This window comes from Carcharodon carcharias, chromosome 8 (genome assembly GCF_017639515.1).
Source record: "Carcharodon carcharias isolate sCarCar2 chromosome 8, sCarCar2.pri, whole genome shotgun sequence".
Taxonomy (NCBI): domain Eukaryota; kingdom Metazoa; phylum Chordata; class Chondrichthyes; order Lamniformes; family Lamnidae; genus Carcharodon; species Carcharodon carcharias.
Genome location: NC_054474.1, coordinates 49,702,252 through 49,727,313, shown reverse-complemented (window position 1 = coordinate 49,727,313; position 25,062 = coordinate 49,702,252). Strand labels below are relative to the sequence as shown.

Sequence of the window (25,062 nt, the reverse complement as noted above, 5' to 3'; positions counted from 1 at the left end):
GAGCAAGGATCTTTTAGTCTCTTAGCCAATGTTCTTCTCAATCAAATGACCAAAAAGGTACATGTTTATCGGTCATTTGTAGAATCTTTCTGTATGGAAATTGACTGCTGCATCTGCCTACATTACAGTGACTAACTTTCAAGGTGATTAATTGATTGTGAAGTGCTTTGGCATGCCCTGAAGATGTGATATGGCATTTTAGAAATGTTTTTTCTTTTATTCATTTCTTAAGTGGACAAGGCTATGACTTGGCAGGAACATGACAACAACAACTTGCATTTATAAAGCACCTTTAATGTAGCAAAGCATCCCAACATGCTTTGTAACATTGAGGTTGAAATAGTTACTACTTAAGAAAGATGTCTTACTATTGTTGTGCTTTTACTGGGAAAATATTAAATGATGTGTGGACAAATTTTTAATCAGGACAAGTTTTGAAAATATCAGTTGCTGTGATACACATGTACAGGGAATAGTAGCTTGTAACACTGTTGTACTATTTACAATTATGTGTTAAGTTATTAGAAAATATATCTTTATCTATTTACAATATTTTCTTAATCATTCTTCAACAGTGCAATCATTGAGCACACAAACAGAGCTCTATTTCTGGAAGACGATGACATTGCTGCCGTGGCCAATGGTTGCCTCTCCATTCACCGTATTGAAAGATCAGTGGGTGATTTGACATCAAGGGCCATCCACACTCTGCAGATGGAATTGCATCAAATAATGAAAGGTGAGAAGAGTGTACAAGTTTAGTCATAACCCAATTAAAAACCAGTGAGTATAGATCTGCAGATGTGTTACAGTATGTATGCATTGAACTCTGTTTTCCCTGATAAGGAGGCAGAATAAATTCATATTCACTCACATCAGTCAAAAAATACATGTCAAAGCTTTTTGGCTTGCACTCATCAGGTCACTTTGCAAAAATACCAAAATAAGGGGAAAACAACAATTTATGTGAAGAGAGTGCTGATTGGTTGGTAAGTAGACTGACAGTTAACTGCCAAGTGTTGTTTGAAATTTAAACCAGGCAGCTTGACCCTGACTAGTCAAGGCAATGCCCTGAGGAATGAGTCAGCGAATGGATGTCTCTTATTTTGTTTAGATGAAACAGGTGCAATGCGTGTCCATGTTCTTTCTTTCTACAAAGAACAGGGCCCTGTGCATTAATATATGTAGCTTCTCGTACACGCAAGTGTGCCACACAGTGAGCCCAATTGACAATCTTAAATTAGTTGTCAGCATAATCCTTAGCACACTGAAGATTATTTAGCAAATGTTGTCCAACCGTGGAATCACATCTAATGTTGGACACTGTGTTTTGAGTTTTGCAAGCACGAGGTGGTTGAGTACAGCCTGTACCTTGCCCGGCTGGGACATGCTGTTTGATATGATCCGCCAGTTTTTGGGACGTAGGACCTGCATACCTATCATTACCCTAGTACTGAAATTTATGTACCACATTACTCATCTGTGTAATAGGCAGAACGTCTTTTTGGCTTGATGGCAACATTCTGTTAGTAGCGAATACCACTTGTGTTGGTACTGCATAGTAGTTGCATGAAACAGCTAGTTTCACCTGTTGGTCAAATTTTTGAGATATGGTGTCCTTCCAGGGTAATCTGAGGTAGACTGGGCATTTTTCAGGGCCGCAAGTGACGGCCTTAGGCCTGTTCACGAGTTTGCGTGATATACAGCGTGAAATGATCTGATCAGGGTAGCCATTATGCTGCAGGATGCCTTTCATGCACCCTATTTCAACATCAAGATTGCACAGTGAGCAAGTGACAAGGTTGCCAATAAGACTAATCTTATGGTGTGTGGAATTGTAAGAATCCCAACACACATATTGACCAGTGAAGGTTGGCTTGTGGTAGAGAACCCCCGGTCCTGAAAGGAAATTCTGCTGCATTGATAGTTCCAGCAAGAATTTGTTTATGCTCCACGGCTTAATAAATGATAACACCAAAATGCATGTAAACCTAGAATTGTTGAGTGATTTTCTAAATCCAAATTGGGCCAATTACTCTAATTGTTTGGATTTTACAAAAGGAAATTATCCTTAAAATTTTCTCACTTTTGTACCTCAGGGCTCTGCTACTTTTAAAGCCTTTCTATAAATTTCCCAGATTTGTTTAATTGATCCTTTTACCTCCTGCTGAACTGAGGATGTCCTACAGCTTTTTTGTTACATGCTAAGTTAATATGTTATAACTTATTAGCAGTAAATTTAACAGCAGATGTGAGTGCTTTAAAAATGTATGAGGTAACCATTTTCAGGTGTAACTTAAACATTTTTTGAGAGTAATCAGTGCATTCAATTTTTTGATGCAGATAACTTCAGTGCATTCATGCAGAAAGAGATTTTTGAACAACCAGAATCCGTTGTTAATACTTTGCGAGGAAGAGTAAACTTTGAAACAAGCGCAGGTAAAATATTCTTCATATTTGTATTTATGAGGCGGAAGTCAGTTTCAGTAATATCTGCTAACTTGCCAACTGATGATTGACACAATTATTGATGTTCTGAATGCAAATTTTTTAATGAGTGAAGATATATAGTGGCTTATAAACATTAATGTACTTTTTTACAGTTATGCTGGGTGGATTGAAAGACCACCTCAAAGAAATAAAAAGGTGCAGGCGCTTGCTCTTGATTGGCTGTGGAACTAGTTACCATGCTGCCGTTGCAGTAAGTTTGAACATTCAACGTTATGCTGTACAACTTTTAAAATCTAAGCTGCAGCTGCCTTTAGGAACACTTTTAGAATGCTATTTTGTTTAACTCTCAAAATTGAGTTAATTTGTTAAATTCTCCTCCCCTCAAATTAATATTGCTGAACCAAATATTTGACACTGTGGGGGCAATTTTCAACTGATATTTGCCCATTTCTTGTCTCAAAAATGAGTAGTGGATTGCATAAAATTGATGATGGGGTAAATTAGGTTGCCTCTTGGAAGTCCAAGGCCTGCCTGGTAAATTTGCAGACAGGCCTGTAAATAGGTACACTGCTTGCCCACTTAGCTTAGGCTGGTTACAGAGCTCCAATTGAATTCTGAAGTACAAATGGGAAGAGCCTGGTGAGCAGCTTAACCTGGGTCCTCAAAGACAGGTTGAAGTGCTCAGAAACACTGGAACTTTTTTTCAGGGAATTTGTGAGGGAAGCTAGAGGGAGCAAAAATATTTTTCTGGCCCCAGAAAAATACTGCAGTCTACTGTTGTATGGTTGCCCCTCCAGCCCTCCCCCCAAACACTATTTACAGACATCCGGCTTGCCTAACCCATAGAACCACCAGATTTATCACTCCCCAGTATGGCAAGCTGCCTGCTAGTGGCCATTGACCACTCTTCAGCACACCCCATTTATGCTGATGAAGCCTGATATTGGAAATGGATCCGACCTCCTGATGCAGACTTCAGACTGTTTTGGACGGAAGTAATAAATAGCCCTCTCAACAGGAAATATTTTGCTACTCAGTGCAGTGATGATTCAGTAGGAATGGATGCTCATCCATTTGTATTTGATCCTTTCCTGAATTGAAAAGCTTATCCCAGTCCTTATTATTTGCTAATCCTCACCGCATGACTTTCTTGTTCTTGGCACCTTTGAAATTAGGAACAAAAGAATTAAATTGGGATTGGGGAGAACTATGCATGAAAGTTAGTTTGAGATTAATTGAAGCAAATTGTTAAAACATCGGCTTAAGAAGGATTTTTTTAAAAATGCAAACATCTTGCCAAACTGACGGTCCCAAAATTTTTGTCCAGTTTTATTTTACTGGCAAAAAATCTGGCGGCTGAATTTCATTCCTAGGTGACCCCACCACTGAAGCAACTTGTAACACCAGCAGAGGTGGGCAATCTTCTGCTGCTATCCAGGGTCTCCCTATGAAGAAGCAACATATGACTGGAGCACTGCTTGCACAATTTGCACCAAACACCAGAAACAGAGTTGAGAGGGGCAGAAATTACTATAAAGAGCTTTAAAAACATCACCTATATCTGTACCTGCACCACTGGGTAGGGGAGGACAAGGTATAACTATTTTTAGGGACAAAACACTGGAAGTAAGGTTAGATGAAGTCCTGGCAAAACACTATCTGAGAATCACCCTTCAGTGGGCTGTAGTCAATGTGACCTAGAAAATGTGGCTGAGCAAGTCAGTGCAGTCTCTGTAATGAGGATGTCATTTTTCCCACATGAGGAAGTGACTTAATACACATATGCACTTTTCCAAGGAAAGTGAATCCTTTACTTAACCTTTTGAAGGAATCATGATGGCTTGTCTGCAACACCCTCAGTCAGCTGCATCGTCACATAAGATATTTATGCACCCTTTATATGAACCCTTGGTTGCCTCTACCACCCACACAAGAGAGCCCATGTTCTTAGATGTCACACCTTTGTTTACCTGGAAAATATTTCTTTGATGTGAATAGGCTCATAAAAGAACTCCCAAATCCATTTACAAGTTGGTTGTTGCGACATTCTTGGCTAGAGAATGTTATGACACAGCAGTTGGTAAAGGCTAAATTATTTAAAATCCCAGAGGGAAACTTTAAACAACTTTAAATAACCTATATTTTTCAATTGGTATGTTTGAGATGCAGCTCTGAATTCAGAAATGAAACCACCAAGCCTCCAGAGGCTTTTTATATAAATTAAATGAAACATTTATTAATTTAACAACAAATTTAAATACATACACATGTCTACAAATTACTACCATAATAACTTTCAAACAAATCCCCAAATGAATCACTCCAGGTAATTTTCCTCAAGGCAACAATAACCCATCAGCCTGAATTTTTCCCATGTCAGGCGGGCTTGGTGGGTGGGGGCAGTCGTAGAGCCAACCGCTGCCTGCGATCAGCTTTGCAATGCTATTTTACGCAAGTGGGCCAATTAAGGCACGCGAAAGAGTGCTTCAGTCTCCCCGAGGTATGGAGCTGCCTCATGGAAATTGAAGCCCTTTTTATAAAAATAAATAAATGCAATAAAAATGTAGTAAAATATGTCCCCTCATGTGACTGTGTCACATGAGATGGGACATGGTTTTATTTTTCAGAAAAAGTTTTTATTTAATTCATAAAAGCTTTAGAAAACCTCATCCTGCTCATGGATGAGGTTTCCTAAAAAACATAAAAGCCGCTTGGCCTTTTCACCTGTCCGTCAACCATAAGGTTGGATGGGCAGCATGAAATTCAGGTTAATTACCTAGTTAATGATCTTTAATAAGTCTATCAATTATGGTCGGGCGCGCAGCCGACTTGGCATGCACCCGCCGAACGATGTATCTCGAGACAGCGCGATGATGTCGGGGCACATGCCCATGTCATCACGCGTCATTTTACATGCCAGTGTGTCGGGCCGGCCCCTGCACGCCGAATGTAAAATCCTGACCATAAACTTAAACAGACACCAGGCAAAGCACATTTATCTCACAAATTCAAAATGCGATTCCTTTCAATTTGGTTCCTTCGCACAGTTGGTTGTAGGCATACAGGCAGCATGCCTTTGACCTACACACATTATTTTCTGTATATACCTAGCCTTCCCTTTGAATGTAAATCCTCATCAGGCCCTTTGAATTCCACCTCTTCTAACAATAAAATCCTTTTCTTGGTACCAATTTTATTAGTAATATAAGCATATTGCTTGGTGTCTCCTAGCTAGGTGCAAGATTTCACCCCCAGTCTTTGAATGGTTTATACAACAAAATGCAAATGTGCTCTTTACCTTAACTTCCTCATTGTTTAACATCTCAAAACTACAATACATCAAAGCACCCAGACTAGCTGGCTTTAATCCAACTGAGACACACACACTCACCCACAGACAGAGACCCCACTAAAGGTCCAATTTAAAATAATTTCCAATAACATTATATACATTAATATCTTCATGATAGAGAAGCACAGTGCCAATTGTCTAGCTTAGTAGGCTTATTGAAATACTGGCATTTCATTCATGTCTTTTGATTGCATGTCATGAAAGCCCACAATAGAAGAGAGACATTAAGCCATCTGCCCTATTGGAACGATGTAAAGGATCTTATAGCAATATTCAATTAAAAAACGGTTCTCAGTGTTCTAGCCAAAATTGATCCCTCAACAGAATAGCCTGTTTCTGGACTTAAATTCTGTGTAATTCAGTGTTGTACCTGGTGTTTATTCGTCATTGTTGAACAGCAGTGTGTTAGGATCTTAAGAGAGACCAGTAACTTCCTTTTTAAGAAAAGGAAATTGGAACTCCCCAGGCCTGAAACTTCTGATCGGCGTGCAGGGGGGGCGGGGGCGCTTGCCAGTGTTAAAATGACATGCGGTGATGTTGGGCGTGCGTCCCGACGTCACCGCACATCCTTTCGATTTTCAATTCAGTGGGTGCGCACCGGGGTCAGCTGCGTGCCCGCCGAACTGTCAAAGGCCTATTAAGGCTATTTAACAGCTAATTAAACTAATTGTCTGGACTGCCCGTCCAACCTTAAGGTTGGTGGGCAGACGAAGAGCCCAGGCGGCTTTCGCATTTCACATGAAACCTCATCCACGGGCGGGATGAGGCTTCAAAAGGGTTTATAAATCAAATAAAATGTTATATTAGAATTCATTGACATATCCCAGCTCATGTGACACTGTCACATGAGGGGACATGTATGAATTTTTTTTTTCTTTATTTCAATTTTTCATAAGCAAAGTAATCTCCATGAGGCATGAAGCTGCCTCAGGGAGATTTCTGCACGCATGCATGAAAGAGCGCAGTCCCTAACTCTCAATTTTCCCCCTGCCCATACAGGAAGTGTTTGGTTCTTCTGGGTGCGTGTCATGCTGGGTTGGCCTTGATTGGCCCGCCCACATAAAATGCCGGCACACAGCCGATTGCAGGCAGCAATCAACTGCGCGCCCGCCTGCTCCCGCCCAGCCCGCATGACGGGGAGAAAATTCTTCCTGTAGTTATTTACAAAAAGAATGAAGCTACAAGATTCCATGGTTTAAAACTGAAACATTTTTACTATATAGGAGTCAAACAAAGCAAACACTAAATACTGTCTGAGGTACCTCTTATGTTGATGCCGGATGTTAGAGTATAAGTTAATCATGAATTATCAGGCACATTGCAGTCAACTATAGATTATAGTTGTATCTGCCAGTAACACAGTAACTGGCAGATACAACTAAGATAGATCTTACAAATTGGCTCAGCAGTCCATACAGTGAACAGGTGATCAAAATCAGTCACAAAGTCTTTCAAACCTGTCTTCCTCATAAAGAATTTCAGCTCCTGTCCTTCAAGGAGTTGGCCTGATCCTCAGCCGCCAGCAGTGCACAACCAACCCGAGTTCCCCAGGCATATTATTCACCTAAAGTGTGATGCCTAGGTTTATCCTGTCCCACCGGCAGGACAGACCCAACAGAGGTGGCAGCACAGTGGTATACTGTCGGGAGGGAGTTGCCCTGGGAGTTCTCAACATTAGCTCTAGACCTCATGGAGTCTCATGGTGTCAGGTCATACATGGGCAAAAAAGCCTTTTGCTGATTGCCATGTACCGTCACCCCCTCTCTCAGCTGATGAATCAGTACCACTTTATGTTGAGCACCACTTAGAGAAAGCTCGAGGGTGGCGAGGGCGCAGAATGTACTCTGGGTGGGTGACTTCAATGTCCATCACCAAGAGTGGCTCGGTAGCACCATCACAGACTGAGCAGGCCAAGTCCCAAAGGACTTGGCTGCTAAATTTGGTCTGCGGCTGGTAGTGAGGGAACCAACAAGGGGGAAAAGCGTTCTTGATCTCATCCTCACCAACTTTCCTGCTGCAGATGCATCGGTCCATGACAGTATTGGTAAGAGTGACCACCCCGCACTCCTTGTGGAGAATAAGACTTGTCATCACATTGAGAATGCCCTCCATCATGTTGTGTGGCACTAACACCATGTTAACTGGGATAGATTTCCAACAGATCTAGCAGCTCAAGACTGGGCATCCATGAGGTGCTATGGGCCATCGAAAGTAGCAGAATTGTATACAAACACAATCTGTAACCTCATGGTCCAGCATATCCCCCACTCTAACATTACCACCAAGCCAGGGGAGTCAACCCTGGTTCAATGAAGAGTGCAGGAGGGCATGCCAGGAGCAGCACCAGGCATACCTAAAAATGAGATGTCAACCAGGTGAAGCTACAACACAGGACTACTTGCATGTCAAACAGCATAAGCAGCAAATGATAGAGCTAAGCAATACTACAAACAAAGGATCAAATCTAGCTCTGCAGTCCTGCCACATCCAGTCATGAATGGTGTTGGACAATTAAACAACTCACTGGAGGAGGAGGTTTCACAAATATCCCCATCCTCAATGATGGGGGAGCTTAGCACTGCAGTGCAAAAGGTAAGGCTGAAGCATTTGCAACAATCTTCCGCCAGAAGTGCTGAGTGGATGATCCGTCTTGGCCTCCTCCAGAGGTCCCCCAGCATCACAGCTGCCAGTCTTCAGCCAATTCAATTCACTCCACGTAATATCAAGATCCAGCTGAAGGCACTGGATACTGCAAAGGCTATGGGCCTTGACAATACTCCAGCAATAGTACTGAAGATGTGTCCTCCAGAACTTGCTGCACCCCTGGCCAAGCTGTTCCAGTACAGCTATGTGGAAAATTGCCCAGGGTATGACCTGTACACAAAAGACAGGACAAATCCAACCCGGCCAATTACCTCCCCGTCAGTCTACTCTCAGTCATCAGTAAAGTGATGAAGGGGTCACTTCCTCAGCAATAACCTGCTCGCTGATGCTCAGTTTGCATTCTGCCAAGGTCACTCAGCTCCTGACCTCATTACAGCCTTGGTTCAAACATGGACAAAAGAGCTGAACTGCAGAGGTGAGGTGAAAGTGACTGCCCTTGATATCAAGGAAGCATTTGACTGTGTGTGGCATCAAGGAACCCTAGCAAAACTGGAGTCAATGAGAATCAAGGGGGAATCTCTCTGCTGGTTGGAGTCATACCTAGCACAAAGGAAGGTGGATGTGCTTGTTGGAAGTTAATCATCTCAGTTCCAGGACATCACTGCAGGAGTTCCTCAGGGCAGTGTCCTGGACCCAATCAACTTCAGCTGCTTCATAATGGCCTTCCTTCCATCATAAGGACAGAAGTGGGGGTGTTCACTGATGATTGCACAATGTTCAGCACCATTCGTGACTACTCAGATACTGAAGCAGTCCATATCCAAATGCAGCAAGACTTGGACAATATCCAAGCTTGGGCTGACAAGTGGCAAGTAACATCTGCACCACATAAATGCCAAGCAATGACCATCATCAACAAGAGAGAATCTAACCCTTGTCCCCTGACAATCAATGGCATTATCATCACTGAATCTCCACTATCAACATCCTAACAGTTACCACTGAACTGGACTAGCCATATCGATACTGTGGCTACAAGAGCAGGTCAGAGGCTAAGAATCCTGCAGCGAGTAACTCCTGACTTCCCAAAGCCTGTCTACCATCTACAAGGCACAAGTCAGGAGTGTGATGGAATACTCTCTACTTGCCTGGATGAGTGCAGCTCCAGCAACACTCGAATAGCTTGACACTATCCAGGACAAAGCAGCCTGCTTGATTGGCACCACATCCACTCGTTCCACCACCGATACACAGTGGCAGCAGTGTATACCACCTTCAGGATTTTCTGTGGGAACTCACCAAGGCTTCCAAGACAGCACATTCCAAACCCACGACCGCTACCATCTAGAAGGCCAAGGGCAGCAGACACATGGGAAGATCACCACCTGGAAGTTCCCCTCCAAGCCATACACCATCCTTAATTAGAAATATATTACCATTCCTTCACTGTCACTGGGTCAAAATCCTGGAACTCCCTCCCTTTGAGCGCTCTGGGTGTACCTACACCACATGGACTGCAGCGGTTCAAGAAGACAGCTCACCACCACCTTCTCGGGGGTAATTAGGAATGGGCAAGAAATGCTGGTCTAGCCAGCAACACTCACACCCATGAATGAACAAAAGGAAACACTGGAGAACCTCCTCAACCTGGTCTGGATGGCACAGTTATCTTCAAGTAATAGAAACACATGCAGTAGCTTATTTTGGATCTGGCCTCTCTTCAGCTTTCCCGTACTGCACTACTGGGTGCTTCAACTGCTACTACCGAGCTTGGATGGCTGGTCATCCCTTCATATAGCATCAGCCAATCTCAGTCTGCCTACAGGTTTTGGTTTCCACTCTTAGTCTCAATTTTCATTCCCTTAAAAATTGGGAAGGTCAGTTTCCTCTCTCTCTTTCCTTTTATGGTTTTCCTTCTCAGTTTCTGTTTACAGTTTCCATTTTCATTTAGGACTGTTTCAAAAAATATAAACTTTGAAAGCACCATCACAAGCGAATGATTCCCAAAAGCTTTTTAAAAAAAAACTAGCTTAACCCGTGCATAAGTATAGATATTTATGTAGGTAGGAATGGTTACCTTTTATTTTACAAATCCCAATGTTCTTTCTAAGCTGCGCAAATGTGAAGCAACCCAAAGGCTTGCACGCAGGCTGCACACAATCAGCCCCTTTACTTGAGTGCTTGGCCGTGCAAAAAATTTAAATTGTCTGCACCCTACAGAACAAAATTGGAGAATATGAACATACGAACAAGGAGCAGGAGTAGGCCATTCGGGCCTGCTCCGCCATTTATGGTAATAGGTTGCACATAAACAATGTAGACTCATACGTTCTGTTTGGTCATTATATGCAATATTCTTGGTCAATCTAGACACGTCAAGTATTGGAAGAACTAACTGAACTACCAGTGATGGTTGAACTTGCCAGTGATTTCTTGGACAGAAGTACTCCTGTTTTCAGAGATGATGTCTGCTTTTTTATTAGCCAGTCAGGTGTGCATTCAAACACATTTTTGGAAGTCTGATGTGTTTTATTATTTATTTAATAACTTCTACATCTGCATGCAATTATGAGGACAATATTCTTTGTTATGAAAAGATATATTGAAATCTGCTTATTGAACAACATTAAACATTATTCATTTAGAGGATAAATTTCTCTGTAGTTTGTATTCCTGCAATTCAAGTGATTTGAAGTGAACAAGATTGATTGTAAAACAATACCATTTTGTATCATGTTAAAATCTGTTTAACAGGTGAAACTGCAGATACTCTCATGGCTCTGCAGTACTGTAAGGGTCATGGTGCTTTTACTATCGGCATCACAAACACAGTTGGAAGCTCTATTTCTCGAGAAACTGATTGTGGTATACACATTAATGCTGGACCTGAAATTGGAGTGGCGAGCACAAAGGTTAAAGTGTTCTTTCTTTTAAAATAAGCTGTATTAACTTTTATTGATTATTTGAGTACTTCATAATTTTGTGGTTGCTTAAATTGTCTTTTTCAGTTTGTATTATGTACAGTAAAGTAAAATTGTGTGTGGCAAGAAACTTGTTTTTTAACAAGCAATGTGAACTGCCTTAAAATTATACTTTGAGCTGGTGCTGAATTTTCTAAAAAAACAGGTTTCTCAATCAACTTTTATAGAATTTGATTAATTTGGAACACTTGCGAGAATTAACAAAAGCATCACATTTTCTATTGATTTGAACTCCTACTGCAGTAGTCTGATGAACAGTGCACTTGTATTTGTCATACTCCGAATAGGGAAAGACCTGAGAAGAACTGGATTTTAAAGGGCTGGATTTTAATATGCAGATGCACTGCGAGGGCAGTAGGTCCGATAGTACATGGGAAACCCAAAAATATGTTCAGTACGTCAGTTAGTGGCTTTTTAACTCAAGCGACCCATTATCATTTTACTTTCGGATTTTCTGTCAAATCAATAACTGTGGGCATGGTGTGGATCGGCATTACATATTCTCAACTCCAGGATGTAGAGGGCCCATCCAAACATGCAATTTGAAGGAATTGGGGTTGACTGCCAGAGAACTGCAAATGGCAAAATGTTAACTCTGTTAATGCAGCTGCTGCCATACCTGATGATTTCCGACACTTTCTGTTTTTATTTCAGATTTCCAGCATCATAGCGTTTTGCTTATTTAAAAAATAAGATTAAAATAAGGAATTTTGCTTTGGAAGACATCTGATGATCTGCAAAAGCAAACAGGCAGCAGAAATGTTCATAATTACTTTTCAAACTGGAAGAATTAGTTCTGGTGTAAAGAAAAGCTAGTAATCAGAAGTGTTTCCCTGCTGAGATCAAGTTGCTAATGATGGAATAACTGGAAATGATTTTTTTTTTTGTAAATATATATTTTTACTTACCAGTTGGATGGTTTAAAAAGAATGACAAGCCAATTCATATGTTTTCAAGGCCCTGCAAGAACCTCATATAAGTTTGAACTAATCTAGCTCCCATGTTATCTAAGTGTATTATCGCTAGCCTTTTTCCAGACTTCATTTTCTTTACAATGGTCTCTGTTGGAAATGCCCTCTGCTGTGATTTCAAGCTGAACTTTTTCATAGCAGTGTTTTTGTTCAAAATCAAATACTTCAAAGAAAGAAACTGTAGGAAACCCAGAGTTCAAAGAATATTCTTGTTGAGGTCGCCATTCTGCAATTCCTGGGAAGTGACCAGCCTTCTTCCTTTCTATTCCGAAAGTGTCTGTTAATTTTCTAATGTTTTCAACCCTGTATAATATAAATTTTGTAATAAGGGCTAACGTCGTAAGAACCACTTACAGCAAGTCAGCGATTAGATTTCTCAAAATGGCATTGGCTGTTTTGAAAAAAAATAAATATATTTTACTAGCTACACAAGCAGGATTGTAAAGAATGCTGCTGAATAAAATAATAAAGTATGTCCACATTTAAAATGAGTGATTTGTGTAAAATTTTAATGATTAGTATACAACACTTCTAGTGGGAAAATTCTGGTATCATCCCCATAACACCACAATGACTTTTAAAACTTTGATAATTCCAAGGGGTTTCAAAAACAATTCCTAAATATAGTTAATGCAACATTTTGAACCTTTTGACAACTTGTTTTATCCTATCTTTTTTTACAGGCCTACACTAGCCAATTTGTTTCCTTGATTATGTTTGGCCTCATGATGTCTCAGGATCGTATCTCTCTGCAGCAAAGGAGAAAGGAGATCATTGCTGGGCTTCAAACTCTGCCAAGTAATTTTCATTGTATATCAAACTAAGCACTGAGCATTTAATTTGAGAAGTATACATTAATTTCTTGGTGAGAAATACTTAAAATGAAGTATTTTCTTGTTTTACCTTTGTAAATAAAATATTGTACATTTGCAAATTGTTAGTTTCTCATATCACTTAATTTAATTTCTTAAGAACCCTTAATTCTTTTGAAATGATAAATATTAATACCCCAATTTTAACCTCATGCCTAGCAAGAATGAGATTGTGGGGATTAAAGTAGTTTTTGCTGGTACATGCAGATACCTTGCTAAGTGATCATTTATATTTTGCACACAATTCATGGAGCTGTTAATTTGTTTAGTGAATAGAACGTTGTTCGTGAGGACTTTTATTTCTTCTGGTTTTGAACATTGTCTTTCCATCAGTTCCAGTCCTGTCTATATGTCATTGGTGGTTTGTGATAGCATACTTCGTATGTCAAATCCCAGTGGGTGCGAATTTATGTTTCTAAGAATATGTACGTCAGATTCATGACCTTTGCTTGATGAATGCCTCTTCATGTAATTCAACTTCTAACAATCTTCACATTTCTTGCCAAGAGAAGAAGTCACTGGATATTCTAGCTTCAGCAGAATTTTGCAGATCAAGGTCACATCAGCACTGTACTGGAATATTTCTCTCAGTTGTACATGAATCTTGCTTATAGATTCCTGAGATTCTACTATTTCATCCAGCCTCTCTCTCCTTTGAACATAAGGGAATATTTCCTCTTAGGATTTCCTGCTTTGTTGGTTGATGCTTTTCGCCTTCATTTAGACATGACTGTGAAAAGGATATGGCATAAGCAGCCCTTGTAGACCCACTTTCCATACAAACTTAATTGAATTCAAATCTCCGAATTAGCTTATCAGTTGACAATCTACCCTATGAGAACCCATTTTAACAGAAAAAATGTTACTCTCGAATGCCTATCAGTTATGTAACTAAAGTTGGTATCCTGCACAAAATGGCAGAACGTGACAGCAAAACTGAAGCTTTTAGCTGAGGCGAGCACTTCCAGAAACTCATTCTGTAAAAAGAAAGTGCTTGCATTTATACAGAACAGAACAAAGATGGTGATTGAGGCATCCAAAACAAACTATTAACTACTCATTCACTAATGCTTGGAGATGTTAACCGATCGTCAATTAATACCGAGTTTTGTAAAAGGCCTCTGCTGTTCACAAATTTGGGAGCAGTAACACTCTGTTGGTCTGCTGTGATTTTTCTCTAAAGCAGAGGAGATTATGGGCTGACTGCATTAACACACCACTGCTTTTTGTAAAATGCTTGCTGCTGAAAGGCTCACTGATGAGATGCAGTTGAGCATCTACCAGCAGATGTGGGGGAGAAACGGCCTGTGATTGGAAGAGCAACAGGAAAGTGAGTGACGGCTCATTAGCCTGAGCACTAGAGGATGTGTACAACCACCCCCAAAGTCTCTCCCTCGCTGACTGGACCACCACCGGCTCAAAATCTGTCCCTTACTGACCGACCACCCCCAGCTCGAAGTATCCCTTTCGCTCATTGGACCACCCAACATCTGTCCCTTGTTGACCAGACCCTTACAGTCTCTCCCTCGCTCACCTGACCATTCCCAGAGTCTCTATCTTGCTCATTGGACCAACCAAAATCTGTCCCTCACTGACTAGTCCCTCACAGTCTCTCCTTTGCTGACTGGATCCTCGCCGTCTCAGCACTGGAGAATCTGCACAAATGTAATAATTAAGTGCACGGCACTTCATAATCTGTTGCGTGGCCATGCAGGTGCACAACTTAGGAAGAACATAGGTGCCAAATGCACTTTATAAACCTATCCTCAAGGTTACCTTTGCCAATTTGATTTGTCTAATCTCTATGAAGATTAAAATCGTTTTCAATTATTGTAGTCCATTTTGTACAAGCCCCCATTATTTATTGATGTATACTCTGTCCTACACTGTAGCTACTGTCAGGGAGTCAAAAACTCCTCCCACCGGTGACTTCTTTACCTTACTATCTCTTATTTCCACCCAAACTGATTCCACATTTTGATCTTCTGAGCAAGGGCATTTCTCATACTGTACTGATCTCATCCTTCATTAACAGAGCTACCCCACTTCCTTTGTCCTTTCCTCCTTCCAAAATGTCAAATACTCTTGAATATTCAATTCCTGACCTTGGTCACCTAGCAACCATGTCTGTGTAATGGCTATCATATCATATACCCATTTATCTCTGCTATCAATTCATCCATCTTGTTATTAATGCTGCATGCATTCAGATTTTTAAAATTCATTCATGGGAAGTGGGCGTCGCTGGCTAGGCCAGCATTTATTACCCATCCCTAATTGCCCTTGAGAAGGTGGTGGTGAGCTGCCTCTTTGAATCGCTGTAGTCCATGTGGCGTAGGTACACCGTGTGGTGTAGTTACTCACTGCAGGATTACTAGCCTCTGATCTCTTGTAGCCACAGTATTATATGGCTAGTCCAGTTCAGTTTCTGTTCAATGGCAACTCCCAGGATGTTGATAGTGGGGGATTCAGCGATGGTACAGCCATTGATTGTCAAGGGGCGATGGTTAGATTGTCTCTTGTTGGAGATGGTCATTCCTTGGTACTTGTGTGGCACGAATGTTATTTGTCACTTGTCAGCCCAAGCCTGGATATTGTCCAGGTCTTGCTGCATTTGGACATGGATTGCTTCGGTTTCTGAGGAGTCACGAATGGTGCTGAACATTGTGCAATCATCAGCAAACAACCCCACTTCTGACCTTATGATGGAAGGTAGGTCATTGATGGAAGCAGCTGCAATGGTTGGGTCGAGGCCACTACCCTGAGGAACTCCTGCAGTGATGTCTTGGAATTGAGGCAATTGACTTCCAATAGCCACACCCATGACGTCCAACAACCACAACCATTTTCCTTTGTGCAAGGTATGACTCCAACCAGTGGAGAGTTTTCCCCCTGATTCCCATTGACTCCAGTTTTGCTCGGGCTCCTTGATGCCACACTTGGTTAAATGCTGCCTTGATGTCAAGGGCAGCCACTCTCACCTCACTCTGGAGTTCAGCTCTTTTGTCCATGTTTGAATCAGGCTGTAATGAGGTCAGGAGCTCAGAAGCCCTGGCGGAACCCAAACTAAGTGTCAGTGAGCAGGTTATTGCTAAGCAATTGCCGCTTGATAGCATTGTTGGTGATCTTCCATCACTTTACTGATGATGGAAAGAAGACTGATGGGGCGGTAATTGGTTGGGTTGAAGTTGCCCTGCTTTTTGTGTCCAGGACATACGTGGGCAATTTTCCATGTTGCCTGGTAGATGCCAGTGCTGTAGCTTTATTGGAAAGCTTGACTAGGGACCCGGCAAGTTCTGGAGCACAAGCCTTCCATACTGTTGCCAGAATGTTATCAGAGCCCTTCACCTGTGCAATATCCAGTGCCTTCAGCTGTTCCTTGATATCACGTGGAGTGAATCGAATTGGCTGAAGACTGGCATCTGTGACGCTCTGGAGGAGGCCGAGATGGATCATCCATTCGGCACTTCTGGCTGGAGATTGTTGCAAATGCTTCAGCTTTATCTTGTGCAGTGATCTGCTAGGCCCCCCCATCATTAAGGATGGGGATATTTGTGGAGACTCCTCCTCCAGTGAGTTGTTTCGTTTTCCACCATCATTCATGAGTGGATGTGGCAGGACTGCAGAACTTAGATCTGATCCGTTGGTTGTGGAATCTCTTAGCTCTGTTGATCACTTGCTGCTTATGCTGTTTGGCATGCAGATAGTCCTGTTGTAGCTTCACCAGGTTGACACCTCATTTTTAGGTTTGCCTGGGGTTGTACTTCGCATGCCGTCCTGCACTCTTCATTGAATGAAGGTTGATCCCCTGGCTTGGTGGTAATGGTAGAGTGGGAGATATGCTGAGCTTTGAGGTTACAGAATGTGGTTGAGTACAATATTGCTGCTGCTGACAGCCCACAGCACTCATGGATGCCCAGTCTTGAGTTGCTAGATCTATTTGAAGTCTATCCCATTTAGCATGGTGGTAGTTCTACACAACACAATAGAGGGTATCCTCAATGTGAAGATGGGCCAGGATTTTCCCGTCGGCGAGCGGGGGGCGGGGCCCACTCGCCGATGTGTAAAATGATGCACGGTGACATTGGGCAGAATTCCCGACGTCACCGCACCCCATTTAAATTTTCAGGTAGGCGGGGGCGCAGCAAAATCAGCTGTGCACCCATCGACTGTCAATGGCCAATTGAGGCCATTGACAGAGTCATTAATGTAATTAATGGACCTGCCCATCCAACCTTAAAGCTGGCGAACAGGCCAGGAGCCCTGGCGGGCATTAGAAAAAGCATTAAACCTCATCCATGGGCAGGATGAGGTTTCATGTAGGTTTAAAAAATTTAAAGTGTTTTTAAAAGTTATGGCCATGTCCCAACTCATGTGACAGTGTCACATGAAGGGACATCAGGGATTTTTTTTTTCTATTTTTAATATTTTTCAACGTGCAGCCGATCTCCCTGAGACAGCACTTAGCCTCAGGGAGATGAGTGTACTCTTTCGTGCGCATGCGCGAAAGAACGCACTCTCAGGTTTAGGGATTCCCCCGCCCACATAGGGAGCGCACAGAGCTTCCGTATGGACGTCACACTGGGCGGGCCTTAACTGGCCTGCCCATGTAAAATGGCGGCGCGCCCCCATTTGGAGGCACCTATCGGAGGCGCGTCTCCACGCGCCCGCTCTTCAATATACCCCCAATGGGGGGATAATTCTGCCCATGGAGATGAATCTCCACAAGGACTGTGTGGTGGTCACTCCCTGGGCATCTGCGGCATACTGTCCTGGACATCTGCGGCAGGCAGGTTGGTGAGGATGAGGTCAAGTATGTTTTTCCCTATGATAAAAGCTGTCAGACCTGCTGAGTTTTTCCAGCATTTTCTGTTTTTTTTCACCTATTGCTGGTTTCCTCACCACCTGCCGCAGACCCAGTCTAGCACCTATGCTAAAGAGCCTTTAATCCTGTCTTATCACTATTTTTCCCCACCTTGGCCATTTTTGCTGTTATACTCCTATGATTGTATGCTTTTGTCCTTTCCTGTCACGCTCATCATTAGCCTTATTACTTTCGGCGGAATTTTACGGCCCCGTCGCAGTAGCGGTGGAGCCATAAAATGCAGTGAGCTGTTCAAAAGTCCATTGAATTCAGCGGGACCGTAAAATCCCGTTGGAGTAAAATTCCTCCCTTGTCTTTTCTTGAAAGTCCTCTCTACAGCTCTAGCTTTTACCATTCGCCAGGACTCTGGTCCCAGCACAGTTCAAGTATAGTCCATTCCATTGGTCCAGTTCCCTCTTTCCTAGTACTGGTGACAGTGTCTCATGAATCAAAACCCATTTTTCTCACACCAATCTTTGAACTATGCATTCAACTGTCCTATTTTGTTAACCCTATGTTAATTTGTTAGTGGCTCAGGCAGTAATACAGATATTTACATTTGTGGTCCTGCTTTTTAATTTGGCCCCTAGCTGCTTATACTCCCTTCGCAGAATCTTTTCCTTAGGTACCAACGACTTAGGTAGAACTATGTGACCGTGACAGCTGAATCCTTCCCCTCCCATTTCAATTTCCTTTCCAACCCCAAGGAGATGTCCTTAACCCTGGCACCAGGCAGGCAACTCAGCCTTTGGGACTCAAGCTGTCAGTTGCAGAGAATAGCATCTATCCCCCAACTACAGTGTCCCCTACTTACAGCTACATTCTTTTCACTCTGCTTTTGAATGGCTCCCTGCATCATGGTGCTGTGGTCAATGTGCTCATCCTCCCTGCAGTCCCTGATCTTGTCCACACAGACTGCAAGAACCTCAAATCTGTTGGGCAATTGCAAAAGCTGAGGTTCCTCCAGTGCTAATTCCTGCCTCACTCATAGCCACAACATCTTGTCCCTGACTGTGGAATAAATCTGATTTACCTAAGGGATGTGACTGCCTCCTGCAACAAAGTGTCCCAGTATCTTTGCCCTTCCCTGATGCATCGCAATATCTGAAGCTTGGATTCCAGCTCCTCAGTCCTGAGCAGAAGTTTCCCGAGCTGCAGACACTTAATGCAGATGTGGTTGCTGTGGATCACACTGGAGTCCACCAGCTTCCAACATGTTACAGCTGCAACATATCACCTGCCCTGTGTCTTCACTGTATATTGTTTAACTAATTAAGGTTTCAGGTTTAGAAATACAATTCAGTGATAATTTGTAGTTACATTAAGTAGTTTAACTAGTTAAGCTATAAATTTAATACAATATTAATATCTCCATGGTACCACTTGAAACTATTCCCCCAGTTTAGAGTAAAAAGGAACCTTAAAACTCACCAGCCAATCACTTACTTGTTTATGTAATTAATTCCTCTGGATTTCAGCTCTCAGGTCTCACTGTCTCTCACTCCCTTTCTCGGACCAGTCCTTGCTCTGTAAGCACCTTTTTCCCCCTCTGGGCCAAGTTCCCTTACTCACCAAATTTCCGAGCTCAGTACTTTGTCCAGCTGTATTCCCATGAGCTGGCCTCCTTGCTACTTACTCGATTTTACTTAATGTTGGAGATTATTCCTTTAAGTATCTGGTCGTGGCCTCCTGCTGCCTGCACTCCCAACCACCAACCACCTTGTCATTCTAGCTGGGTTAAGGCTGGAGTTATTCTTAGAAAATGGTCAAGAGGCCTGGAGTCATAATGATCCAGATCTTGTGTCAGTGCGACCTTCTAATTTCAGCCTGCTCTCACCCAAATGCCATACTCAAGCACCAAATTTAAATCGTGGATTAAGTGATATTTTGAGCAGGTTATAAATAGCTTGGTGAGAACAAAGGTAATGAAATAATTTGTTACTGATATTGGTTAGCCCACAGGTTACTGTGTGCAGATTTGGGCATTTCCTTTGTAATGAGGAAGTAAAGTTATAGAGAATATAATGTAATTTTTCTAGAATGATGCCAAACATGGAAACCTATAGTTGGGAGAAGTAACTTTTGGTACTGAGTGACCCAAGATACTAGGACTATTTCCACAGCAGAAGAGAAAAGTAAAATCACATCTGATGGAGGTTTTTTTTAAATTACAAAGGATTTTGAAAGAATGATTGGCAAAGACTATTTCCTGTGGTTGGGGACTTGATAAAAAGGAATCATCAATTTAAGATTGCCAGAAGAGTGAGAAGTTCAGGGGAACTTTCTTTGTATTGAAGATTGCTGGAGTATGGAATGTAGTGCCACAGGGAGTATAAATATTTAAAGTAGTGGAGGTGATGGAGGGAGAGTAAAGTATTGGGACTAGTTTTAAATTGGCCTGGAGACGATCTGGCGTGGATATGGGTCAAGTGACCTCCATCTCTACAGTAATCTTAAATGATTCTATTTGAAGATATATTTTCCATATTAAATGTTTGTACGTATGTTGCCTTGGCAGTTTTTACATGTCTTGTAATATTTAGGAGATAAATGCTTGTGAACAGCTGCATGTAAGATGTAGTTACTATTTAACCCTTAACTACCTTCATTTGTATTATTAACCTGTCATTATTCCACATAAATTCTCTTAGACTTGATTAAAGAAGTGTTATCCTTGGATGAAAAGATTCAGCTACTAGCCCGTGAGCTGTTCCAGCACAAATCGCTCCTAATCATGGGCCGTGGGTATCATTATGCTACATGCCTAGAAGGAGCTTTAGCAAGTAGACGCTCCACAAAAGCAATCCTTGATTCCTATTCACCATTATTTGCATTATAAGACTCTAATGTTCTCTATATTCTTCAAATGTAAGTGTTCTGTATTATCATCTTTCCTTCCATTCATAAATTAATTGAATCTTTCTTCAAGACAAAGCTAATTTGCGTAACATTGACTGCTTAGGCTAGAAGTCTATGGTTGAATTAGTTAAAGAGAATTTGATAGTTACATCAAAAGAAATTTTATTATTAATTCATTCACAAGATGTGGTCGTTGCTGCTAAGGCCAACATTTATTGTCCTGGAGTAGGGGGTGAATTTCTGTTAATAGAACTGAATAGCTTGCTAGGCTATTTCACAGAGAAGTTAAAAGTCAGCCACATTACTGTGGGTCTGGAGCCACACATAGGCCAGTCTGAGTAAGAGCAGCAGATTGCCTTCCCTAAATAACATAAATGAACTAGTTGGGCTTTTGCAACAATCTCGTAGTTTTGTGGTCACTGAAAAGCACTTAAACTATTACTGATACTAACTTTTTATTGCAGATTTTATAAGGTTCACCAAATGCAATAAATTTTTAACTGAATTAAATTCCTCAGATGTTATGATGGAATTTGAGCTCTTATCACCAGATTATTAGTCTCATAACATAACCACTATGTTACTATACTAGGCTGGGATTGTTTTCTTTGGAGCAGCGAAGGTTGATAGGGAACCTGATGGGGATGTATAAGATTATGAAGGGCATAGATAGGATGGATAGGTAAGCACTTTTTCCATTAGTAGAGGGGTCAATAACCAGGGGGCATAGACTTAAGATAAGGGGTAGAAGGCTAAGAGGGGAGTTGATGAGAAATATTTTCCACCCAGAGGGTGGTGGGTGTCTGGAACTTATTGCCTGAAGTTGTGGTTGAGTCAGAAACTCTTGTAACATTTAAGAAGTATTTAGATATTTACTTGTATTGCCATAGCCTCCGTGGCAACCTTCTGTGCTGTAAACATCTATGAGTCTATACCCCAATGGCAGAATATGCAATTGAAATGGATTAGGCTGGTGGCACAGCTGATGAGCTAAATATCTTGTTTCTGTGCTACAACACTATTTGATATCCTGATTGCCTCTAATGGACATAATTCACAATCATTTTAAAATATTCTGTTAAATGATGGCAAGTGACAGCCTAATAACCATTTTAAAATTGTGGTTCTTGCATAATATGGTTTACTTGGCTCTCTTTTGCTATTACCTACTACTCATGATTGTTGTCCTTTTTGCTCTTTTGATATTTCTTTTAAGTTACAATTTAATTTTTGAATGGCTGCCAGTACAGTTTTTATTTCCTTGGATAGCTTATAATATTTCTGTTTGATCTTTGGACTTTTTAAATGACTGCATTATTCAGACACTGAAGACTTGATCCTGCTCTCTTTCCTTTTTTCTCAACCCACTTCCCCAACTTCAGTTTCACATAAGGAATTTTTGTTTTGGCGTTGTGTAAAATCTATTTTTAAAAAGTCCATTTTCATTTGATTCCCAAAGCTCAAAATGGTTGCTATGTTTTCCATCCATATATCCCCTAACCATTTTCACATCATTAAATAACTATTCAGTGATCATCAGAACCCACTTTTGCCTAATTTCTGAATTCTAAATCTGATATACTATTCTGTTTCACTGTGTCAGGACCACAGTAATTTCCTCTGCGGAATTGTTTTGACTTTCATTCCATCCTTTTGGTTATTTTTGATCTGCCCATTCAGTCATAGCATGTTTCAAATCTAATATACAACAATCTAATATAAATAACTTTCCTGATACCTTTCTTGCCATAAACCTTCTTATTGTAACAACTGCTAGTGAATGGCAAGTTGTTACTTGCCTTTTTCACTAACATGTATCAGTATTGTTTTTACTACTTTTTCTCTGTTCCAATCTCGCAATGCTTGTTATATAATGCCAGCCTGTGACCTAGTTTAATAAGTCTATTCTGTACATTCTTAACTTCATCCCTTAGGCATTTTATCTTCATAACCATGCATCTTGATGCTGGTTCTGGTAATTTTTATGCAGTCTCTCCATATCAATACCAATAATGTCACTCTTTTGTCCCTGATGTTTTAGAAAAAAAATTTAACATTTACTTTAGCTTCCCTTTCTTAATTTGCATTTTTCCCCCATATACATAAGTATAGGAGTTTCCCTGCAATTCCATTCCACCGTTTTATTAGATCGTGGCTGGCTTATACTTCAATTCTATTAATCCACTGTTGCTCCATGCCACTTGATACCCTGAGCTTAAAAAAATCAGTCTCTGGCTTGAAAATTTTAATGGCAAAATATTCAAAATCTTTTGAAGGAGAGTTTTCTGTATTTGCACCACCCTTTGCATGAGAAAATGCCTCCTGATTTAGCTCTAATTTTTGTATAATGCCCCTTTGTCCATGACTTTCCCCACCAGAGAGTAGTTTCTCTGTATCTGCCCTATCACATCCCTTTATCATTTTAAATAGCTTGATTGAATCACCCCTCAAACTTCTAAACACAAGGGAATATAAACCACATTCATTGGACATGGGCTTGGATTTTCTTTGAGGCAGGAATCCAGAGTTGGGAAATTTCCCTATGTTGCAATCCTAACTCCTACACAGGAGTGCTGGTGGCAAGATTTTCATCAAGTGGATGCAGACAACAGATGCAAGGCTGCCAGGGTAAAAGACCTGACCCTGTTTGCAGAGACATCTGGCGGAATTTTCCATGCCTGCTGGCATCGGGCGTGTTCAGTGCTGTGAGCGTACAATATGGCAAGAAGGCCAAAAATCAGTTTCACAACGTCGTGAACCAGTTTGCGATCGTCTGCTCAGCCCGTCAATGGCAGGTCGCATTTCCCGCCATTGGACGTCATTGTAATACACCAGCATATTATTATAAAGCCAGCCCGCCAGATTCATACACCCCCCCTGCTGGATTGTCTGCCCATGTCAGCGTGATAGCACGCCAAAGTGTTTCACAGCAGCGTATAAAAGGTGTGCACTTGGCGGGTTGCACTTTGAGGGGAACTCTGAGGAGAGCCAAGTAACGTTGTGGAGCACTCGAAGGGACACCTGTTGGACCTCATTGTTGAGGCGCATTGGGGGGGCAAAAGGCTGCCCTATGGTTGAGGCAACTTGTGGGTGTGGGGGGGAACAAAGACTGCCCTGCAGTTCAGTTGACTTGGGGGGAGGGGGTGGTCAAAGGCTGCCCTGTGGTTGAAGGTAGTGCACAAGCACATGTGGGGTGGGGGGATTTCGTATGGGCGAGCGAAGTGGCCATGCATTAGGGACACCTTGTATAAAGTGACCATTCCTCTGCAGCTGAGACCGTTCAGGCACAATCACATTGATACGATTGGAGTTGGGCCTTTAGCTTATCTGCCCACTCAAGCCATGCAAAGGCATCAAAGTGCCACCAAGTGTTCCAGAGTTTTTCACCCCCCCTGGGCACAGGCTGCAAACTAATGACCATTTTCGTGAACTGCAGAACAGTTGGACAACTGAGCACATGGTACAACCTCATGGTGGAGGCACTTACAGCCCAGGGAATGTCAGCCCCCTGGTTTGGACCAGTCTCCCCCATGGTTCAAGCTAACAGTGAAGCCTTGCAGTGCGGGTTAGGAGAATGCCTGCGTCTGAGCTGAGAGCACAGCATGCAATCCAATGGGCCAAGCCACTGCTAATCGGTCAGGTGGAGTGGAGCAGAGGAAGGTGGGGTTTCGGGCAACAATGCAGCGCACTAACCTCTGGCCATCCAAGTGGTGGCCAGCACTCTCTGGGATGCGTTAAGAGGCCTTCAGACTTAACCAAGACAAGTTCTTAGTACGCTCATGCTATCCCACGCATTGTCTTTCTTTCATCCTGCAGGAGGAGTACATCAGAGTCATGGGGCCTTGTGAACTAGTTGTAAGACTCGTGGTGTACAGAGAGCGAAGACAACAGAGAAGAGAGTGACTGAGGCATCTGGCTACACAGAGGGAGGAGCAGCACCCTCTGGAAGAAGTAGCAGCTGAGGCTGCCACACACGCCGATGAAGAGCCACAGTGAACTGTCGCTGATCGCTGCCTAGCGCCACACAGGGTCTATAGTCATCTCCTTTCATTCCTGCAGATGACCGACAACCAGTGTGACACGAACACCGCTCATCAGGACAAGGAGC

General features: G+C 42.0%; 1 protein-coding gene across 1 annotated transcript in view; it reads left to right on the top strand.

Annotated features, from left to right (window-relative positions):
• The window catches only part of LOC121281432 (glutamine--fructose-6-phosphate aminotransferase [isomerizing] 2-like), a 77,890-nt gene that overhangs the window by 39,044 nt on the left and 13,784 nt on the right, over positions 1–25,062 (top strand). Inside the window, 7 exon segments of the mRNA XM_041194376.1 lie at positions 576–739; positions 2,344–2,439; positions 2,604–2,701; positions 10,778–10,898; positions 11,162–11,319; positions 13,043–13,157; positions 20,747–20,874. Of these exon segments, the coding sequence (XP_041050310.1) occupies positions 576–739; positions 2,344–2,439; positions 2,604–2,701; positions 10,778–10,898; positions 11,162–11,319; positions 13,043–13,157; positions 20,747–20,874 (880 nt within the window).